Source organism: Lonchura striata, chromosome 11 (genome assembly GCF_046129695.1).
Source record: "Lonchura striata isolate bLonStr1 chromosome 11, bLonStr1.mat, whole genome shotgun sequence".
NCBI lineage: Eukaryota > Metazoa > Chordata > Aves > Passeriformes > Estrildidae > Lonchura > Lonchura striata.
Window position 1 is genome coordinate 5599203 of NC_134613.1, and position 21940 is coordinate 5621142.

General features: G+C 57.8%; 2 protein-coding genes across 2 annotated transcripts; one reads left to right on the forward strand and one right to left on the reverse strand.

Moving 5' to 3' along the window:
• Positions 1-6726: 6726 nt before the first annotated feature.
• SNX33 (sorting nexin 33) lies at positions 6727-11701 on the reverse strand. Its single transcript, XM_021547331.3, has 2 exons — positions 9493-11701; positions 6727-7599 (listed from the first exon to the last, which is right to left on the reverse strand). The coding sequence occupies exons 1-2, from the start codon at positions 10928-10930 to the stop codon at positions 7346-7348; spliced, it is 1692 nt and encodes a 563-aa protein (XP_021403006.1). The 5' UTR covers positions 10931-11701; the 3' UTR covers positions 6727-7345.
• A 342-nt stretch (positions 11702-12043) lies between these two features.
• Positions 12044-21412, forward strand: SNUPN (snurportin 1). Its single transcript, XM_021547335.2, has 8 exons — positions 12044-12195; positions 12934-13090; positions 13888-13992; positions 14083-14179; positions 15053-15150; positions 15438-15515; positions 16596-16676; positions 20369-21412. The coding sequence occupies exons 1-8, from the start codon at positions 12044-12046 to the stop codon at positions 20696-20698; spliced, it is 1098 nt and encodes a 365-aa protein (XP_021403010.2). The 3' UTR covers positions 20699-21412.
• Positions 21413-21940: the final 528 nt, after the last annotated feature.

Here is a 21940-nt window from a genome sequence, read left to right on the forward strand (position 1 = left end):
CAGTGGTGGCTCCTCTGAAGGCAGCACAGTCGCCACAGGGGTGCTTTTCACAGCTCTTGGTAAGAGAGGAAGGATGAGGAGCAGCTTGTGCTGAATCAGGCTGGGGATGAAGCTGCCCAAATTCCCCAGGGCTAGGCGAGACACTGAGACACTGAGACACTGGAGCAGAGGTTCAGAAAATATTCTGTGGCCAATGCCAGGGGAATTTAGGAGTCCCTACCCACTTGGAAAAATACCCACCTCGCTCTTTCTCTACTTGCTGTGTGCTGCATGAAGCCAGTTGCACCGAGCCCTGGGGGGGTTGCACAACAGGTAGGACTTGGCAGGGAGGGATGGCTGGAGCTCACCTGGGCAGTGTGAAACCGGAGAGGAGGGCAGAGAAGCGGAGCCAGCATGGTATTCCACTGTATACTCCAGTATGGCAGAAGTAAACAGAATAAAGTGCCTTTTCCGAGGTGCATCACTGTTTTCCTCAGCTGTCTCCCTTGCCAGGCCTGTTTTAAGCTGCTGAGCGTCATTTGGAGGTAATGGACCATATTCTGGGCTCTTGCTCAAATTTTCCCCAGGCTGGAGTCCTAAAAACTTAAATAGAAACTGTCTGAGGGAGGGCAGAGGAAAAACTGAGCGCTGAGCTCAGGATGGGACCCAACAATAATACCCTGTGCTGCTCCAGCTGGGAATCTCATCACAGGGCACATCCTGCTCACACACATCTGGTGGGGAGCTAACATGAGCCCCCAGGGACCACGGGGGACCACTTGCACCCTTCTCACCCAGGATAAAATCCAGCACATGATCCCTCCCTAAACAATGACCCTGTGTGGTCCCAGTCCAAGGCTATGGCAGAGCTGGGGTGGATCATGCCAGCAGTTTTCCTGACTGGGTTTATGGTGCCAAACTTCTGCTGAGCAGTAAATCGCACCTGCCCTGCTTCAGCTGGTGCTGGCACATCTCATGGGCACCCAAAGCCATCAGGGTGCAGGCAGGCACCCCGCGTCCCCACACCCCACAGGACAGGTCACAGGCACCTCTGAGCCTGCTTGGCCCAAGGGGGAGGCCGATGGATGTCTGCTCCCCACCTCCAAAACCTTGCTCCTGCCTCATCTAGAGGGAAAAATGAGGTTTCCTTCTGCTCAGAGGCAAATGACACCCTGTCCCCTCTGTGAAATGGGGTCAGGGTGACCGTGCTGCCCACGCCATAGCTGGGAGATTGCCAGGGCCATGCTGCTCCCAAAGGCTAGGACAGCTTCTGCCTTTGACTCCGGATCACAGCTCTGCACCTCCCCAGCTCATTCAAACACACAGTTTTATTCTCTTCACTATTTACATACCCCCAGTGGGGGATGGGGGCTGCATCCACCTCCATCCACCGAGGGCTGTGTTTTCCTTCCCAGCGATTCCCGCCTCGTGCCCGGGGATTAAACAGAAGGAACGTGGCCTATTTTGTAAGGAACCCTGAAAGCAAAGCAGGTTATTTTTAAGGCTTGTGGTTGTATTCCTGCTGCTGGGAAACATCCCCTTCCTGAGGTCAGGGGAGGACAGGCAGTAACCTGGAAAACAGCAGCGGGGACGGCGGCTCTCCGGGGCCAAGCTCTGCTGGCAGGGTTTAAATCCTCAGGACTGAAGGACTGGGTTATTCCAGGTTTGCAGGACCAGAGGCAGCTTCAGTGCTGCCACTGCCACACACCCACCTGAGGAAGGGCTGAGGGGCCAGGAGGGCTCCTGCCTGCACCTGAAACACAAACCACAGCTCAGTCAATCTCAGAAGTTTCCTGGCCAGGCCCTTCTCTGGCACCTCCCCTGCCAAGCTGGCTATAAAGCTAGCAAAGGTTCAAGAAGATCATGGAATGGTTTGGGTTGGAAGGCGCCTTAAAGGTCATTTTGTTCCACCCTCCTTCCATGGGCAGGGACACCTTCCACTATCCCAGGTTGTTCCAAGCCTCATTTAACCTGGCCTGAACACTTCCAGGGATGGGGCAGCCACAAGCTTCTCTGGGCAACCAGTGCCAGGGCCTCAGCATCCTCACAGGGAACAATTTCTTCCCAATATTCCATCTATCCCTGCCCTCTGACAGTGGGAAGCCACTCACCACCTGTCCTATCGCTCCAGGCCCTTGTCCAAAGTCCCTCTCCAGGTCTCTTGGAGCCCCATTTTGGCCTTTGGAAGGGCTCCAAGATCTCCCCAGAGCTTTCTCCTCTCCAGGTGAACACCCCCAGTTATCCCAGCCTGTCCCCAGAGTCCTCAGAGAGCATCTTGGGAAGAAGGAAGGGAACCATAACCCCACGGCCATCCCACCTGTGACAGGCTGGATCCAACACCTCTCCTGGGTAACACCAGCAGCTGGTCTCAGGTCAGGTTTCAGCAGGAGCGGGAGGCACTGGGGCTCACAGGCAGGGATGGACACAGAGCAGGAGGGGAGGCTCAGGTGACTGAACCAGTTGCCAGGCACCTATTCAAATGTAAACAAAGAATCCACCCGGGGCAGCTTGGATCCTTTGGCTTTGAAACCCCTCCGGGGAGCTTTAGCCATGCAAATGCAGAGGTTCAACAAAGGTGGGACTTGATTCCCAGCCTGGCTTCAGGAGACTGGGACCCACCTAAGCATCACATGCTTCCAAAATCCCCACTGCTCTGGACCACAACTGCTGCAGAAACTTGGAACAGCATTGTCCACACTTCTGGGAGTGAGCACAGGACCCCCTGAGCTCAGGCCCCCCACTCTGTTTTGGGGACGCATGGTCCCGGGGCTCCAGCTGCTCTGTCCCAATCCCAGAACCTCCCTGGCAGCTCTCACCAGCCCCAGGAGATGCTCTGGACTTCACCCGGAGCCAGGAGCAGCATCCCTGGGCTCCCTCAGGGGACACAGGCCACCTGCCTGATGGCACCGATGAGGAGCAGTCTCCTGGGAGGGCAGGAGGACACCAAGGCAGGTGAAGGGGGGTCAGGTCCTCCCAGGAGCTCAGAGGCAGAGCCGAGGCTGACAGCTGCCTGCTGTGACAGGCTCAGTACCTCACTGGGCTCCAAGCCAAGCCCGGTGCCCCGGGATGCCGGGAGCCCTCCCTCCCTGCTCTGTGCCCGTCAGATTCGGGCCAGTCATGCCCACAGCCTGCAGAACAGGCTCAGCTGGCAGCAAGCCCGGCAGGACAGGATGGAGCCCGGGGGAAGAGCTGGAACGTCACCCTGGGAGCACCCCAAACAAACCCGCACAGGGACGGGGCTGGCCCGGAACCTGGCACCTGTCCCACCACCTGAGACAAAGCTCACGGATTCACGCTGCAGGGCCAGAGGAGATTCCCAGCTCCTAGGGACAGTGTGGGGTGGTGAGGACCCGGACACCAGAAAGCATCCCCGTGCCTGCCACGGCTCCCCAGCCCAGCTGCGATTTAAATTTCAGACAAACCGAGCCTGAGCTCTGTTTCCACACCCAGCAACTCCAAGGCAGGCAGACAATGACGGAGGGATAACCACAGCCCAGGGCCTGGGCTCCCCACCCCTTCTGCACAAACAACACACCCAGAGACAGCTCCCCGGCAGTGCAGGACCGAGCTCCCCATGCTCAGCAGCTTCCCAGGGACCGGAGAGAGGGAATCCGGGCTGGCACAGAGAGCTGGGACAGGGCCTGACCTGAGCATCACCTTGGCCGTGCCTCGGAGGAGGAACCTGGAGGGCTGATAGACCCCCTTAGAGCTGATTTCCAGCTTATTCCCTAAAACAGACACCAATGATCCCCCATCACTTCCCTGGGCTGGGAGCAGGAGGGAGCTTTATTTATATCCACAGCCAAGGGAATACAGGGGTGCTCCAGGGAACCAGCTGGTGCTCGGATTTTTGCCCGGAGGAGCTAACTCAGGGTGATGCTTCGGAAATATTTGAGAAGCACAGCAATTAAAGGATAGGAGCTGGCAGGCTGAGCTGTCTCCCTCTGCCCTGATCCATGCCTGGGTCCACCCACCTGCATCCGCCCGGAATCACTCCTCTAGGCGGGCGCACACTCATCCACCTCCCGACACCGTGGGGGTGGCAGTGAAACTCCACTTGGCTCCTTCCCCCGAGTTGCTGCTGACCCTTATGGGCAGGCAGGACTTCTCCCCGCTGCCCCAGGGGTGCCCCCTCTCCCCGTGGCAGCTGTGCCTCCCCACGCCCCGTGCCAGCGTGTGCCCGCAGCGTGGCGTGCCCAGCAAGCCCCGTCCTGCCCGGCCAGCAGCTGCACCCTGCGCTCCCCCTCGCATGGGAGGAGCTGGGCTGGGTCACTGAGCTCCTTTGGTGGCTGATCCCAGTTACTGAGCACTGCTGGGTGTATCCGTGTGCCTGACAAGGCTCTGAGCAGCAGCTCTGCTCGTGCCAGCATTCCCACCCTTCACCCTCCAGCTGTTTGGGCAGTCCCTGCGGGACCCCAGCTGATCCTGCCCAGCCTGGAGCATCTTGCTGGGCTCAGGATACAGGCACAGGTGGTCCCTACAGCCTGACAGCCTGGCCCACGCACAAACCCTGGTCTCCCAGAGCTCAGAACAAGGATGTCAGGTTTTCCTCCCGTGGCGGAAGGAGGGCCACAGAGAAGAAGCAAGACAAGAGCTCTGGGAAGCCACACGCAGGAACAGGGGCAGCCACGGGCTCTCTGGTGCTGGGCACAGGAGGATGCTCCAGGTGCACAGGAGGTGCTCTCCAGGAGGATGCTCCAGCCACCACCGCTGCTGCCACCTCCCAGCCCTGCTGTCAGTACTGATGGGACTCACACAGGGCCCCAGCCTTGGCTTTCCCACACAGGAGGAGCCCTGGGAAGTGGGAGGAGGAAACGGATCTGCTCCATGTTCCCGGTGCTTCCTCTCAGCCGTCTATCCCCTGGATTTTTTTCTCTTGTGGGAGCAGGAACAGCCTGTGTCACAGATAACAAAGGCAGTGACAGACACTTGTGGGGGGTACGTGAAGCACTGTGCACACCCCCAGACTCCTCCCCACCATCACCCTGCACCCTGGGACAGCCACCCAAATGCTCAGGGAGGGTTCTGTCCCCAACCCTTGGCACGTTTGCAGGATGCTGTCAGAGGTGTGGGGGCAGCAGCAGATGCTCAACTCCCCGAATCTGGCCAAGGCAGACTCTGAAATGCCCACCCATGGGCAGTGAAGGCCCAGCTGCCTACTGCCAGGTGCAGAGGGAAAAGGCAGGAATGCTAATGGAATTCTAGCCAATGGATTTGCTGAGGTACACAGGGGGTGCATGGTGGAGCAGGGAGACCTTTGTGGATGCTGAAGGACCCCAGAGAGCACAGGACCACCTTTGGGGAAACTGAAGCCCAGCCTTCTAAAGGCATGCAGGGACTTTAGCCCATCCCTGTCCCCACGCCAGGACACCAGAGCAGAGGATGAACTCCTGGGGCACTGGGACATCTCCGTGCTCCAGCTGCACACCCCATCTTCAGGACATCCCAGGGACTGAGCGTCCACGGGGCACCCCAGGCAGGGGATGCCCTTGTCCAGGCAGGTCAGGGGGGCTGGGATGTTGGCTCAGCTCTGGAGCTCTGGCTGCAGTGCCACAGGCTGGCTGCCTGCCCGGGGATGGCAGTGGCAGGCTCAGTCCCAGCGCCCATTGTGCTCCCGAGGGAGCAGGGCTGGGGGAAGGGACACGTTCTGGCCTCAACGTGGGCCAAGGCCACCACGGTCATCCAGAGCAGGGCCAGCAGGGCTGGGGACCTGCCACTCCTGCAGGATTAGCACAGGCTTGGACAGCATTCCCACGGCTGCTGAGCTGGGATGGGGCCAGAGGCATGAGGGGGAATGGGGTGAGATGGTGCCAAGAAAAGATATGGTCAGGTTAGGATGAGGCTGGGGTGGGATGGGGCTGGGGCAGGATGGGACCAGGGTGGGACAGGGCCAAGGCAGAACATGGCCAGGGTAGGATGGAATTTCAGTAGGATGAGGTTGGGATAAGATGAGGCCAGTGTGGGATGGAAATGGAGTGAGATGGTGCCATGTCAGGATGCAACCTGATTAGGATGGGACTAGAGTGGAACAGGGCCAGGCTAGGATGTGGCCAGGCTAGAACAGGGCTGGGATGGCATGGAGCTGGGGTGAGATGGGATTGGGGTGGGATGGTAGCAGAGCGTGCAGGGAACGGGCAGGATGGAGCCAAGGCAGGATATGGTGAGGGAGGGATGAGGCTGGGCTAGGAGGGGACTGGTGTGGGATGGACCCAGGGTGGGATGGGGCCACGGCGAAGGGGCCTGCCCTGGCTGTGGGATGCAGGAGGAAGCACATCCTGCCTGGATGGAGGCTGTACCTCAGTGTCCCTGCAGCCTGGGGCAGGGGAGGCTCCGGGAGGATGGAGCAGCCCGCAGCATTCCCAGCATCGCTGTTAGTTTAACAATACCCCGCTGGCCTGCATGCCGGGCTAATTTTATCCTTGGAGCCAGGCCAAGACGGCCCTAACTTTCCTCGCTGTGATTTATCCCAGCCATTTCCCTTCAAAAACAAGGCCCTCGTGCCAGCCCTGCTGTCTCCCAGGCAGCAGCACACTGTCCTGGCCGGGGCAGAGCGGGGCAGGATTTGCCCCTTGGGGGGCTGTTTAGAGAGCAGGAGGTGGTTGCCGTGGGAGCCCCTCCTGGGGTCATTCCCCCCACAGCACAGGGATGTTCAAAGCTGGCTGGAAGCCAGGGGATGCTCAGGCAGAGCCTTCCCCGGGATCCTGGAGCAGCCCTGTTTTCCACAGACATCTCTGGGAAGGAGGTGGGTGTTTTTTCTACCAATGATTTTATTGAAAAGGCTGTGGGGCTATTTTTTTTCCCTTTTTTTTCCTTTTTTTTTCCCCTTTTCCCAGTTAGCAGCCATACTTGAGAAAGAGATTTCTCTTTGCCTCTGTGCATCTATTTAAAAACTGATCAGTAAAAATGCTGCAGAAAAGTGGAAAATATTGAAAATATCTTGTGACAAACAAACAAAAAAAAAATCTCTTCCAAATAAAGATCTCTTTTCTTCTCTTTCTTTTTTTTTTCCATCAGAAAAGCTTTTAGTGTGCAAAATGCTGACCGCTTGGATGTCTTCTCCCAGCGGGCTGGGATGCACCCACCCCTGCTCCAGGAGAGTGGGTTTTCAGGAAGCTAAAAATCACTGGGCAGAGTTACCTCCCCACTGTCCTTCTTGCGACCCCCCATGCTCCCGCCAGACCCGTGGCAGGGTGGGAGGTCCCCAGGGAAAGAAAGAAGAGGTGGCACGGCCAGCCCGCGGGCGAGCCCTCCCCTGCCAGCCCGGGAAGGGGCAAGAAAGCCCGAAGTCATTTGGTCACTAGCGTGATGAGTTCCCGTCCGGCCCGTCCCCAGGAGCCCCGGGGGCCGCGGCAGAGCGGGCTCAGGGTTAGAGGTTGTCGTACATGCGCAGCGTCTTCTCCAGCTGCTGGCTGACGCGCTGGTAGAAGACGATCTGCTGCCTCAGGTAGGACTGCATCATCCTCTTGAAGTCGGCCACGCGCCGCTCGTGGAAGTGGTTCATCTCGGCCTGCAGGGCGAAGCCCACCACGCGGCAGCGCTTGCGGATGCCGTCCGCCTCCTCCTGGTCCATCCTGCCCTCGTCGCTCATCCGCTGGCTCTCCTTCACCTTGGCGAAGGCGCCTGGCGGGCAGGGAGCAGCGTCAGGGGAGGCGTGCGACCCTCGGGCCCCCTTCCCTGGGCAGCCCCCCTTGGTCCCACGGCCCCAGAGCAGAGGCACAGAGCTGCCCCGTGTAAGGGAGGGATGTGCCTGCACCTCCCCCTGCCCATCAAACCTATCCCTCTCCTCCAGGCAGGCAAAGAGCAGGAGCATTTTCCCTCTGGACTCTGGCATCCCGAGCTCTTTTTCCATCCCAGGCAGTCAGCCTCATGTTTTGGGGCTCTGGGCTCCTGGAGTGCTCTGACTCAAGGCTTGGGGTGCAAAGTTGACGTGGGGCAGTGTTAGCACAGTCAAGCACCCCAGCCAAGCCTGCCCTCCAAACATTCCATGCCATTCCATGAACAGGGGTCAGGAGCAGCCCCGGGGGACCTCAGCCCAGGAAGCAGTGAACCAGGATGTGGCAAGGGCATGTGCTGCTGTCTGGAGCTCAGCTGGGAAAGCATCTCCCACTCCCAGAGGCAGCTGATGCTCTGACACCACTTTTTCCCTCTCCTTCCATGTTTTTTTACAGCTCGGTTTCGAAAGAATCCTGCCTGGCTCCAGCCCTGCATTCCTCCCCCTCATTAACACAGAGGCTAGAAAACTAAAAACAGGATCTGGCCCGCACTGGGCTTTCTTCCCTTCTCCCTGCCCCTTGCCGGGAGCACCAGACCCGGGGTTACAGCGCTCCCGCTGCGCCAGCCCTGCTCCCAGAGGGGAGGAGGAGGAGAAGGAAGAAGCAAAGTTTGGAGGCCAAATCCTGCCTTCCGCTCTGCCCACGCGGCCTCGCTTCCGGACGGGATCCAGCCCCTCTCCATGGGTAAACAACACTCAGAGGAAAGGCAGGGAAGCTGCCCGGGCAGGACTGAATCCTCCCTGCGCCCTTTGCCTTCCCAGCCTCCCCCAGGGATGCGGAGTGATGCACAGACATCCCTGCATGCCTGCACACAAACGGCCTGGCTTCCCCCTGGGGAAAACCTGTCCTCCAAACTCTGGGGACGCTGGTGGGTGTCCCCTCCCTGCTGCAGGCAGCTGGGCGAGGAGCGTGTGTGGACTTTGGCCCCACACCCACACCGTGGCTGCCTGGGTGCAAAGGGACACCGAGCCCTGCCTGCCTGCTGCCTGCCCCGGGGAGAGAACAGCAGACACTTCTCCCTGCCTCTGAGCCCACCAAATCCAGGGAACCAGGGCGAATGGGACATGGGGAGCTCTGATGCCCTAGGGCTGCTAACACCCTCCTGCTGGGCTTGGAGGTGCAGGGACATAGTCTTGAAAAGTGTGACCCTGGTTCTCTCCAGAGGTTTAGTGTGTCCCCTGTCCCACTGCCCTGCACAGCCCCCTCGGCCCCTCTGACAGACCCAAGGCCACATCCAGCCATGTCCCAGCCCTGGGGGAACAAACTCTGGTATTCCTGCTGGCCACTCATCCACTGCCTTGGCAGGAAGGGAGGATGAGGAGGAACAAGTGGCAGTGGGTGGGGATGCACAAGAGGTGCAGGGCAGGTCACCCAGACCTAACAGCAGCAGTGCTGGCTCCTGCTCATAGTCTGGGGGAAGTGACATCCGTGCTGACCACCCCTGGCAGTGCCTTGGGTAGCACCAGTAGCACTTACAGAGTCCAAGGGCATCACTGGGGCAGATTCTGGACCCAACAGCCCTAGCAGACTCTCCCAGCGTGGGCTGACTGGAGGGCTGTGCCAGCGGGGACCACACTGCACCCCTAAGAGGCACAGGCAGTGGTTCCCATCCCTATTCCCATTCTCATTCCCCATTCCCTTCAAATCCCAATGGAGGATTTCCTCATTGCATCCCCATCCCACCTGTGGCACCATTCCCACTCACATGGGGCCATTCCTGGGGAGAAGAATGCCTCCTTACCTTTCTGCAGGTGGATGATGTCTGGGAAGTTGGAGAGGAGCCCTTGGTACAAGGAGAGAGTGTCCAGCATGAGGAACAGGTCGTTCTTGGGCTGCTCGGCAAACATCTCCCCCACAGTCTCGTACGTCTTGCCCGTGTGGGAGATGGCGTTGTTGAGGGCATCCAAGCTGTAGGGAGGGTCCATGTGGAAGGAGTGGCTGATGGCTTGGAAGGCGTTGCCCAGCTTCTGGAACTCCTTCCGGAAGCCCCCCACGTGCTTGCGCACCAGCTCCGACGCCACGTTGGTCAGCTGCAGGACGCTGTCGTCCATCTTCTTGCTGAAGGCCTTGAAGGCATCCACGCGGTCCTCCACGTCCTGCAGGTCCTGGTGCTCCGTGGGAATCTGGATGGTGAGGAGGAAGCTGGCGCCCACCATCTCGTCCTTCTCCGCCCGGCGTTTGCCCAGTTTCCACTGTTTCTCGTCGCGGCAGCAGAGGAAGTGCTGGAAGCCCTCGTACTGGGAGAGGACGGGGTGGCTGGTCATGTGCTCCATCCAGAGGATCAGCCGCCGCTTGCGCTTCTCGATGAAGTCCTCCTCGAAGCGGCCGGTGGCCTGCTTCTCGGGCAGGTGCGGCACCGAGATCACCGTGAACTTGTGCAGCAGGCGGTTGTAGAGCCAGTCGAAGTGTTTGTAGCGCCGGTACACGGGCGAGTTGAAGTTGCTGGGGGTCAGCTTGTAGGAGATGTAGCTCTTGATGCCCTTGAACTTGGTTTGCTTGGTGGGGTCCTCCACGGAGCAGATGAACGGGTGGGGGTTGGCCCTCCACTGCGGGCCTCTGGAGCCCATCTCGATGAAGTAGGTCTCGGCGATCTTGGACATCAGGGGCACGTCGCCCAGGATGAAGGCTTCCACCCCGGAGCGGACGAAGCAGGAGAAGCGGTTGAGGTTCCTGCCCACCACGCTGCCCCTCTTGGAGGAGCTCATGCTGTCCTGCCTCTCCAGCGCCGGCTTGGGCCGGTAGCCGGCGTGCTGGTGGTGGCCATAGGCCGCGGGGTACGGGCTGGGCGAGGGGTGCCCGTTGGTGCCCGGCGCGCTCCGGGGCTCCTCCACCACCGTGCACGCGTCGTCCCAGTCATCCCAATCGTCGTCATCGTCATCCTCGAAACTGCCCTGGTAGGAGATGCCGGGGTTGGGGGATGCCGAGTACAAGGAGGAATCGTGCCCGGGGGAGCCGACCGGGCTGCTGGAGTAGTCCGTGTAGTTGGAGCCCGAGCGGGAGCGGAGGATCTCGACATAGGAAGCGGGGAAGAGGCCGGTCTCCCCGCGGCTGTTTTGGCCCTGTAACCATCCGTCCAGGGAGTTCTCGCTGAAGATGACGAGCTCTTCGTTCTCCTGGATGCTGATCTCCTCTTTGTTTTCGCTCTGGAAGTTGTAAAGCGCTCTGGCTTTCAACGCCATGGCCGGTCCCGGGTCGGGAAGAGGGGGGAGCCAGCGGAACGCAACCCCCCCGGCCAAAACACCCCCCCAGTGCCGGCAGCACCGCGGGCTCGCGCGGCCCCGGGATCACACCACGCGCTGTGGGAAATGGCTTGGCCGCTTTCCCAGGAAAATAATAACAAAACAAAAAAAGGCGGAGAAGAAATCCCTTACGAGGTGACGCCAATGTCCCTATGTCCAAGTGACCCCCCCCGATCCCGGCGCCCCGGTTAAAAAGAACATTCCCCTTTTAAAAACGGCATTCCCTGGATAAAAACAAGATTCCCAGTCAGGCGAGCGGCGTTCCCCCGGCTCCTCCGGGATGTGAATCCCGGCCGGCCCGAGAGCCGGGCTCTGCCATGTCCACGCAGGGTTTGTCTCTCCGGGAGGCTGGTCCCGAGGTTTCACTCTCCGGGAGGAAAACCCCTGGCTGCCAACGAGGAAATAAATCCAAAGCGATTTTTCTCGGGGCTTCTGTGGGTAAAACACCCTAAATTTCCCCTCGGCGGGCGGCTGGAAGAGCGCCGAGAACGACCCCAAAGCCTGCCCAACCTCCCGGTGATCCCAGGATTTTGCAATTCCTTTCCGGGCCGACTTTCCCGAAGGTTGGTGGGGTCTGGTTTTCCCCTGAAATCCGTGAATCTCACGCAGGACGGAGGCGGCGCCGGCGGCGGTGCCCGTGTCGGTGTCGGCGCTGCTGGCACTGGCTGTGACGGGGCAGCGCCGGGGCCGCTCCGCTGCCGGAGGGGCGGCGGAGCCGGCCCCAGCCTCCCGTGACGTAGGGCAGCGCTCCCCGCTCCGCCGCCCGGTTCGCGGCGGGGAGCGGCCCGGCCCGGCCCGGCCCGGCCAGCCGCACGCTGCCCTCTGCAGGCAGCCGGCCCCGGGGGCACGGATCCCCGCCCGCGGGGGCTGCGCCGGCTCCCGCGTCCCTGCCGAGACGTCCCCCTCGCCCGTGCCCGGTCCCAGCCCGCAGCGCCCCGTCCCGGTGCCCGGGCGCTGGGGAAACTGAGGCACGGGCGGAGCGGGCCGGGGCGGCGCGGGGCCTCCGCGCCAGGCGGGGGCGCTGCGGGCGGAAGCGGCGGGGCGCGGGTTGCCATGGAGGAGCTGAGCGCGGCGCTGGCGGCGGGCGTGGGGCTGGCGGGGCCCTGCAGCCCGGCCGCGCCGCACCCCCGGCTGGCCGCCTACAAGCCCCGCGGCGGGCCCGGGCAGGCCGAGCGCCGGCAGCGCCTCCTCCGCATCCAGAGAGAGTGAGCGCGGCGGCGGCGGCGGCGGGAGGGAGGGAGGGCGGCAGCGGCGCGGTGGCGGCGCAGGGCTGCCGGGGGCTGGTGCGCCCCGGGTGACCTGCATCCCCGCCGGGGTGTGGGTGCTGGTGCGCCCCGGGGGACCTGCATCCCCGCCGGGGTGCTGGTGCTGGTGCGCCCTGGGTGACCTGCATCCCCGCCGGGGTGCTGGTGCTGGTGCGCCCTGGGTGACCTGCATCCCCGCCGGGGTGTGGGTGCTAGTGCCCCCCGGGTGACCTGCATCCCCGCCGGGGTGCTGGTGCTGGTGCGCCCCGGGTGACCTGCATCCCCGCCGGGGTGTGGGTGCTGGTGTCCCCCGGGTGACTTGCATCCCCGCCGGGGTGCTGGTGGTGGTGCGCCCCGGGTGACCTGCATCCCCGCCGGGGTGTGGGTGCTGGTGTCCCCCGGGTGACTTGCATCCCCGCCGGGGTGCTGGTGGTGGTGCGCCCCGGGTGACCTGCATCCCCGCCGGGGTGCTGGTGCGCCCCGGGTGACCTGCATCCCCGCCGGCGTGTGGGTGGTGGTGCACCCCGGGTGACCTGCATCCCCGCCGGCGTGTGGGTGGTGGTGCACCCCGGGTGACCTGCATCCCCACCGGGGTGCTGGTGCTGGTGCCCCCCGGGTGACCTGCATCCCCACCGGGGTGTGGGTGGTGGTGCCACCCGGGTGACCTGCATCCCCACCGGGTTCTTTCCCCGACCCCAGGAGGCGGCTGGACTACGTGAACCATGCCAGGAGGCTGGCGGAGGACGACTGGGCAGGGGTGGAGAGCGAGGATGAGGACAGAGAAGGGGAAGATGCGGAGGAAGAGGCGATGGACGTGGATGCTGGCAAAAAGCTGCCCAAGCGCTACGCCAATCAGGTGAGGAGCCGGCTGTGTCCCCGTGGCGAGGCGTGGCTGTGGGGCAGGGATGTGGGGTGGTTTGAGGCCATGGTGATGGCCATCTGGGGGCTGAGAGTCCTGCCCGGCTTGGTGCTCGCAGAGAAACTGTGGTTAGTTCACTTCCAAAACGTGCTGAGTTCAAATGGAAAGCACGTGGAGATAGGATCCACTTTAAAATCACATAGGTCACGGATTCCAACCATTAATTCTGCATCACCGTATTCCCCGCCTTAGATTTCAGCTCAGTCAGCAGCATGAGTAACCTGTTAGGCAGTATTCAATTAAAGATTTCTGTTTCCCTGTGTTTGGAAAGGAAAGAAGGGCAAACTCAGCTGGGTTTTATCCTGGGTGCTGTATTGTCCTAGATAACACACAGCCACTTAGGCAACCTCTGAAGAGGTCAGTTTGTCCAGGCTCTTCACTCCTGACACTTTGGAATCTCTAAGCCCTGCTGTGTTTTTAAAACTAAAGTGCTGGAGTGGGGACCAAGGTGTGGGGTGCCCAGTGAAGGGCTGTGAGCCCTGTGCTGTGGTCTGAAGCTCAGCCAGCAGCGGGGAGGCAAGAGAAAGACCTGGGGAAGAATGTGTTAGCAGGTTGGACTTCATTAGAGGGGAGGGAAGGAGCCCTTTTGGGAATGACAAGCAGTGCCAGCTGCCCTGAGAACACCCAGTGTCAGAGCAAAGTCAAAACCTCCTTGCTTTACCCTTGAGCTGTTTGTTGTCCATAGCACCAGGAGAGGTGTTGCTGACTGGTTCTTCTCCCTGGGCTCTCTGTAGCTGATGCTGTCCGAGTGGCTGGTGGATGTCCCCTCAGATCTGGAGCAGGAATGGGTTGTGGTGGTGTGTCCCGTCGGGAAAAGGGCTCTTGTCGTGGCCTCCAGGGTAAGTGGGCTTCCACCAGCTGCTAAAGGGCGTTCATAGGCAGCATAAAACTGGCTTGATTGGGTTTTTTCTCTTCTTTTTTCCTCACAGGGCACAACGGCAGCTTACACCAAGAGTGGCTTCTGTGTCAACAGGTTCCCATCCCTGCTGCCAGGGGGAAACCGGCACAACTCAACCAGTGACAAAGGTACAGATGTGAGGAGGTATTTGGGATAGAGAGAGGGCAGCTGCCTGGGAGTTTGTGTGTGCTGACAGGCCCAGTGCTGTTCCTCCAGCTCCCCCAAGGCCCACGGCTGTGCTCCTTTTTTGTGCTGGGGGTGATCAGCTTCAGGCCAGTTTCTGTATCTCTGGATATAACTAGATGGGAACAGTATCAGGTACCTTTATGCTACATGAGCACTTAGAATCTGTGAATGGTTTGGTTTGGAAGAGACCTTAAAGCTCATCTTGTTCCACTGTCCTTGCAAGGACAGAGAACCTTTCTCTAAAACAGGGTGCTCCAAGCTCTGTGCAACCTGGCCTGGGACACTTCCAGGGATGGGGCAGCCACAGCTGCTCTGGGCAACCTGTGCCAGGGACTCAGCACCTTCACAGGAAAGAATTTCTTCCTAACAGCTAATCTAAAATTGCCCTTTTCCAGTTTAAAATCATTGCCCTGTGTCCTACCATTTCTTTTATTAAGGTTCCTGTTACACTGACAGTCTTAAACCCCAACATCCTCTCTGTCCTCTCACAGACAACTTTGTATGGTGTCATCTTCCTTAGTACATCTTATTTTTTTTTTGCGCCAAAAAGAGAGGCTTATTGTCTGGCAAATCCCATTTCCTGAAACATGTCCTTGCTTGTTGTGCCTCTGGCTGGTCCCTTTGCAACCTCGTGGGACTCCTTAAGCTCAAGGCTTTTTGTGGCTGCAGTTTGTGTTAGCAGGAGGGGATCCCTCTGCACGCTGCAGTCTCACATCAGGGCAGGATAAATGTCAGAGAGCTGGAGCTCTGTGTTTGCCAGCTGGGTTGGGCAGTGTTAGGAGCAGGTCTGGACCTCCCTGTGTTTGTGTGTGCAGTGTACAGCATCCTGGACTGCATCTACAACGAGGCCAAGCAGACCTACTACATCCTGGACGTGATGTGCTGGAGAGGACACCCTGTCTACGACTGCCAGGTACTGAGCCCTGCCCTCCCTGGCGTTCCCGGAGCTGCTTTGCTCCAGCACTGCATGAAGCTCACGCTGCAGAAGGCAGATATTTCTCCTAAGCACCAGCATCTCTACAGCTTTAGGGCTGCTGGATAAGTGTGTACATGTTTTGGGGGGGAGCAGCAGGGTTTGGGGTGCTGTTTTTGCAGTCGGGTTTGTAGATCTCCCAGGTGAGTGCAGAGGAACAAAGGTTCTTGGCAGATGCTGCCAGGTGATGTGTGGTCAATGGTCACTAACTCTGCCTCCTTTCACAGACTGACTTCAGATTCTTCTGGCTCTCCTCAAAAATCCAAGAGGAGGAAGGGCTGGGAGAGAAAAGCAGGATTAATCCGGTAAGTCCTTTTGTACTGAGGAGGATGCTGGGGGGGTAAGCTCTCCTGTTCAGCAGGCTTCAGCAGTTTCTTTCACAAGGGGAAGCTTTTTTCCCTTTTTTTTCCTTTCCCCCCACAGATCAGGCTTCAAAGTGTAGATCTGATGAAATGGGATGCCCTGGTCAGGATGTAAATAGAACCACTGCATATTGTAAATGAGTTTAGTGGGGCTTTTTTCCCTCCATCCAAAGTGCTGAGGGAGATCACACTGCAGGGTATCAGCTAACTTCCATGCTGTTTTTAGCTTTCCCTTGTAATGGAATGGAAAGCCAGTGTGGTTTCCTCAGGAGCAGTGTTGGTTGGCAGCTTGACTACAATGGGGTTTATTCTGGCACTCTTGTGGGTTTGTAAAGCTTTAAGCCTTCCCTCTGTTTAAACTGATCGTTGAAGTTGTCAGGATGAATGCTGGCTTGCCACCCAGAGTCCCTGCTGAGCCAGAATAAAAAGTCTTCATTTGAAGGCTTACATGTGGGGGTCAGACCTAGGGTCCACAGCAGCTTGGAACATGAATTTTGGGTACAGACAGGAGAGATTTGTCTGCTCAGACATGGCCAAGCAGAGCAGCTCCTGTGAGCTGAGCATCTCGGTGATAGATGGGGCTGACTGCAGTGAGGGTGTGTGTGTTCAGAGAACATCCTGTCCTGACTCCCAACAGGAATATCCAGAAGATCACTACCTAATGGAAGGGGGGTCGTTTCAACTTTCATTTCCTGGGTGGAAAGATTGGCTTGGCTGAGGCAGCAGCCTGGAGCAGACGTCTGTCTGCTTTGCATCCTGCCTGGAGGTCATAATTTTCTATTTTGGTTAGAAGAGCATCTCTGGGTCAGGTCTCCTGAAAAGTCCTTTCTGCAGTCTTAGGTGCTTGGGAAAAAAGGTATCAGGAGTATGTGGGAGCTGTTCATCACCCTTTTTCTCTTATGCTGAATCCTGCACCAGGGGAATCCTTCCTTTATAGCTGCCTACACACCAGTGCTGGATTCAGCAACTTGTTCTCCTGTGGGCCAGGGAGTTGCCTCTTCTAACCCTCTCTTACTCTTGCAGTACAAATTTGTGGGCCTGCAGAACTTCCCCTGCTCCTCGGACAGCCTGTGTGAGCTGCTGGCTACAGACTTCCCCTTTGAGGTGAGAACACTCGTGGGGGCCTGGACCCCAGCCTTAGCAACAGCTCTGCCAGTGCTGGGAGAGAGATGCATCCCCTCTCTCGGGGACTTTGCTCTCCTGAGGCTGCAGGAAGCTTGCCAAGCTGCTGTTCCCTGTGTGTGGGATGGATGCCTTTATGCCCGTGTTTGATCTGTTGCCTTGTCACACCCCTCACTCGACCACACAAATGAGCAAGAGTTAAACCATAGCAATCCCTGGGTTTGTGCTGCCCTTGCTGCAGTTGGATTTGTCTGAAAGAGTCTTTTGGGATGACAGGACACTCAGGCTGCCTCCAGAAGCAGCACAGCTCAGGTTCACATAGCAGTGTGATGGACAGCTGACCTTTATAGGGCCAAAACTGGCACTGACCACTGCCCTGGGTGGGCTTGTGTGCGTTTCCTTGGTGTTGGTGCTTCCAACAGGGCAGCTGGCTGCTTTGTGGGAGGAAGGAGAAGGGTGGTGGTAAGATCCCAATAATTTCTGGGGGCTTTGGGTGTTTATGATGAGTGCCTGAGGTATCCTGGAGCTGGGGGCAGTTGGCTGTGACAGAAATCACTGAGCAGGACACCTGCGTTTCCTTCATCAGCTTTAAAAGTAGAATCATACAGTACTGAGTGGAAAGGGACCTGCTAGTAGCATCAAACTCCAACTCTGGCCCTGCACAGGGCAGCTCCAAAATCCCACCCTGGGCCTAAGTGTTGTCCAAAGGCTCCCTGAGCTGTGGCAAGCTTGGGGCTAGTGACTGCTGCTCTGGGGAGCCTGTTCCAGTGCCTGACCATCCCCTGGGGGAAGGTATTTCCTAATATCCACGCTAAACTTCCCCTGGCACAGCTGTTGAGCTGTTCTGACCTTCAGGGAAGGCAAAGCCATGTGCCACCCAGCTCAGTTCCATGTGGCTGTGAGCAGTGAGTTGCAGACCCTTTGTGGAATCAGCTCTGGCTGCTTTTGCCTGCCCTGGCTGACTGGTCACTGCAAGGGAAGGGGATGGAGGAGGCAGTGGCATTCCAACCCGGTGACAGTGACAACATCTGTGAGCCAAAGCTCCTCCAGTGGTTGCAGCTGTTCTGGGAGTGCCCAGTCTCAGCATCAGGAACAGCCTCCACAGAGATTTCTTGTCCCACAAAGCCAAAGCCACGTTGGTGTGACAGCGTCTCTTATGCTCTCCCATCCCGAGTTAGCCATTAAAATAGTTGTAGGTTTAAATTATGGGCACTAACTTGGCTGTGAGGGCTGACTTTGCTTTCTGCTTGTGAAAGCCAGGACAGTCATCACGGCAAGTTGGAAAGTCCCAGTCCCTCGCTGGTCTTGCCAGACCCTGCTCTGAACATGGATTGAAGAGGCTTCCCAGCTTTCTTACAGCTGGCTTGCTCAATAATAAATGCTCCAAATGCCTCCGTAGAAACAGTCATTCCTGGCTTTCCTGAGTAAAGTCTTCATTCCTTCCTGAGGCATCTGCTCCCGTGAGGAGCGGCTGAGGAGCGTTTGCCCGCTGCAGTCAGAGCAGCAAACTTCTGGGCTGCAAAGGAGCCCTTGCAAAACTCTGGAGCAGGAGATGGAGCTGAACAGACTCCAGCTGTATCATCCAGCTGTGATTTGCACCCCCAGGCCCTCTGCTGTATCAGGGTGTGACCCCAAGAAGCAAAACGTGGTGTATGTTGGCTCAAAGCCGCCCCAAAACCACCCGTGGTGCTTCTTCATGGGAGAAGGGAGCTGTGGGTCTCTGTGATGTGCCACAAGAGGGAGCCCAAAAATCCCCAAAAACACCTTCTCCACCAGCACAGAGCAGAATTAACTTTTCAGGAGGCGAAATACATCCTGACTATGGGTGGAGGGTAACAGAGGTGGTCTTAGGTCTGGACTCAGCATCTCTTGATGCTGACAGGAATCTTGTGTGTGTAGTGGCCACAGAGGAGGTCAGTGTTTTCAGACCTGGGTCTTCTTCAGAGTTAATCTGTAACCTCAGAGCTAGGGCCTGATCCACTCCAGTCAGTGGACTCTTATTCCCCAGAATTCAGTAGACTTTGGGTCAGTTGACTGGCTCTGAATTTCAAGTGTTTTTTGAAGTGGATCTTAAGAGCTACTGTCCCTGTCACAGATCTGAGAAAAACCATGCTTTCCCTGAAGGCAGGGGAGCCAAAGCCTCTGAGAAACCCTGATGTTTAGGAACAGGAGGACTGTTTAGGACCTAAAATCTGGAAAGCATGGCTGTGGAATGATAAATCCTGCCAGGCCAGTCTCTCCTCAGATTGGGCCTTCAGGGACAGTGACAGTCCTCATTCTGATGTGGCCACTGGCACTGTGGTGACTCAGGGTAGGGACTTGGCCAACAAATTAAATAACGGGAAGGAGTATAGGAGTCACTTAAACTGGGGAATGGGGAACACGACCTCATTCCACCAGGCTGAACTCCTTTGAATTCTCCAGCTTGGGGAAGGTATTTGGAGTGATCTGGAAGGCCTTCCAGGCTCTGATCTTTACCAAAACATTCCTGTGGGTGCTGGAGAATCCCCCTTGCTCATCAAGTGCCGTGCACCCACAGTAATGGGCTGGATGTACTGGAGTGCTGCAGAATCTGATTCTTCCCAGGAGGCAGGGTGGGGGAAAAGCTTTTCACTTTATATATCCAGAGGGGTTGCACAAGCTCATCATGATGTATACTGTTCTGGTTTTATGTTTTCCTAGCACAAAAATCCCTCTTTTTCTGGGATTATTTTGCAAGGCGTTAACAGTGACTGAAAAGTATGGACAGAATAGTGCTAGAAGCTTTACCTTCTCTGCCAGAGGTTAGCATCTGTGGAGCAGAAGTGGATATATGCTGCTTTGTGCTCAGCCAGTGTTTCTGTTCTGGAGGCTGCAGGATCAGGGAGGGGCCTGGGACCAGTTCATCCCGAGGTGGGCTCTTGTTCTCCTCTCTTCTGCCCACTCAGCCACTCTTCCTCGTAGCCAAATGGCCTTTTAAGAGCCTGTGAAGCTGAGCTAAGAGGAGCACCACCTCCAGCAATAGTCAGCCTGACAGCAGGATCCAACCTCACAGAGCACACCCCTGGGAAGCGTGGGAAGAGGGGGGATGAGAATCCCGGAGCACGGTGGGGAAGTGGGGAAAACGTCAGCCAGCTGCAGCACTGCGGAGTGTGGAAATAGCAGCACAAGAGTTAGGGCCTAAACCTTTAAAGTCCTGAGTGCCCTTAACTGTCACTGATTGCTAGGAGAAGTTCTCTCCTGGGAAACATTAAGAATTTTTTTGGCATAAGCCAACTGAAAGAGCTGTTAGGAATCGGGGCTCCTTGGCGTCACACACCCGGGCTAATTACTTTCCAAATCTATTATTTAAAATAACCCTAATCCAGTAAAGTGGGCTGCCTTATTCAGAAACTCTCTGGCTTTTCTGCAGAATGGGATGAAAGCATCCAGAGGACATTGCTCTGTGCCGGCAGCAAGCTGGACTCATTTGCCTTTGACAATTTAAAGCCATCTGGGAGTCGCTGATCTTTCAGGGCAGCAGCTCTGCAGGTTTCTCCTTTCCCTTCCGCTATTTATTGCACTGCTTGAGGAAAAATGATCCAGCTGGTGGTTTTGGCCCGCAAGCAGAGAGCAGAGCCGTTGTCTGGTGCCTGGTCATTCACCTGCAGGAGCCTCAGCTCTGCCCTTTCATTCATTCTCTCTCCTGCCCGCAGGTCGACGGGCTGCTCTTCTACCACAAGCAAACCCACTACACCCCCGGCAGCACCCCGCTGGTGGGCTGGCTCCGGCCCTACATGGTCCCCGAGATCCTGGGGCTCGCCGTGCCCGCCACCGTGCTCACGGCCAAGCCCGACTACGCCGGGCGGCAGCTCCAGCAGATCATCGAGAGCAAGAGGAGCAAAAAGCTGGCGGCGGAGAAGGGCTGCCCCGGCAGCGAGGCGGCCGCCAGGAACGGACACTACGAGCTGGAGCACTTGTCCACCCCTCAGCCAGAAAAGTCTCCGGAGGGCCGGGATGGAGCAGCGAGCCAGATGGAGAGTTGAGCTGCTGGGAGAGGCCAGCTGGGCAGAGAGCAGGGAAAAGGCTCCCTGCTTCTCACCGTGCTCCTGAGAGGGGGCAGAGTAATGGTTATAGGATGGCTGTGTTTAAAGGGCATGATAGTGGAATGTCTTGCCCCAGGTGCTGCTGGATTTTTTGTATTTGTTGTTACTGCATACTTTGCCAGGATTTCTGTGAGGCCTTAACAGGATTGTCTGGTTCTTCGCTAAAGCAGTCATGTGCTGGGAAATTATCTGTCCCCCACAGCTCAGGGATACAGTTTAGCTCCTGCCCCTGCTTCTGTTAAGAGTCTTGGCAAAACTCCAGCATAGGAACAGTGCTTGGACCTCTGAGGTGCAGCTGCTGCTCGTGGCCCTCGCAGCAGCCCCACCTTCCCAGCCCTGGAAATCGGGGCTTCTCATCCTTTGATCCAGCTGTTTTCTGAGGCCTTTCCAATGAAAGTTGTTACTAACAAAAAGTTTGCAGTGAGCTGTTTAAATCCAAAGGCTGGACTTTCCACACCCACGCGTTCTTGGGAAAATCTGAATTTCCCTGCGTCGCAGCAGGACCTGCCTGGGAGCAGGGCTTTGTGCGGCGCGAGCTCGGCAGAAGCCTCTCTCTCCTCAAGGCTTTTCTCAGTGGGGGGAGGAAGGAATGGGTTCTCTCTGAAAAACGCTACCATTGATCGTGCCAAATAAAAGGTTTCTCAGAAAGACAAATTCTTGAGCGTCTTCCTGCTACCTAAGGGTAGATGCGTGCCGTGCCTCCCAAATAGGGATTGAAAAATTGGTTCCAGTGCTGACTGGAGCAGAGGAAACGCTTGTGTGGGTTTCATTCTCTGCGCATCGAGGTGCTTCAGTCTCTTGTCCTGTCTTTCTCATCCCAACCCAATACCACCTTTTAAGCACTGGCTTCACCCCCTCCCTCCTTTTGGGGGAATGAAATTATCATTTCCACTGTCCCCAGGTTGATTTCCAGAGAGGGATGAAAAGGAGGGAGATGAAATATCAAGCTCAAGGCAGCGTTGGGGACTCTCCTCCCAGTTCTCTATGGAAATTCCCCTGGGGGAAATAGCGAGAGTGGGGATGGCCACCTGCAGATAGCGGGCGCTGTATCCTGCCCTCCGTTTTTCCCAGAAAAAGCCTGGTTTCCGTGCCAAGCGTGTGGGCTGTGTGTGACCATCTGGCCGTGCAGCCGCTATTGATGATAGCAGCGGGCAGCAGGAACTGGCCTGGCTGTGGGAGGGG

Excerpts from the sequence above, each read along its gene's own strand:
- SNX33 (XM_021547331.3), bottom strand. The coding sequence starts at position 10,930 with ATGGCGTTGAAAGCCAGAGCGCTTTACAACTTCCAGAGCGAAAACAAA. Across the intron at positions 7,600-9,492 it reads CATCATCCACCTGCAGAAAG|GCGCCTTCGCCAAGGTGAAG; the intron begins GTAAGGAGGCAT and ends CCTGCCCGCCAG.
- SNUPN (XM_021547335.2), top strand. The coding sequence starts at position 12,044 with ATGGAGGAGCTGAGCGCGGCGCTGGCGGCGGGCGTGGGGCTGGCGGGG. Across the intron at positions 15,151-15,437 it reads ACCCTGTCTACGACTGCCAG|ACTGACTTCAGATTCTTCTG; the intron begins GTACTGAGCCCT and ends CTCCTTTCACAG. Across the intron at positions 15,516-16,595 it reads AGAAAAGCAGGATTAATCCG|TACAAATTTGTGGGCCTGCA; the intron begins GTAAGTCCTTTT and ends TTACTCTTGCAG.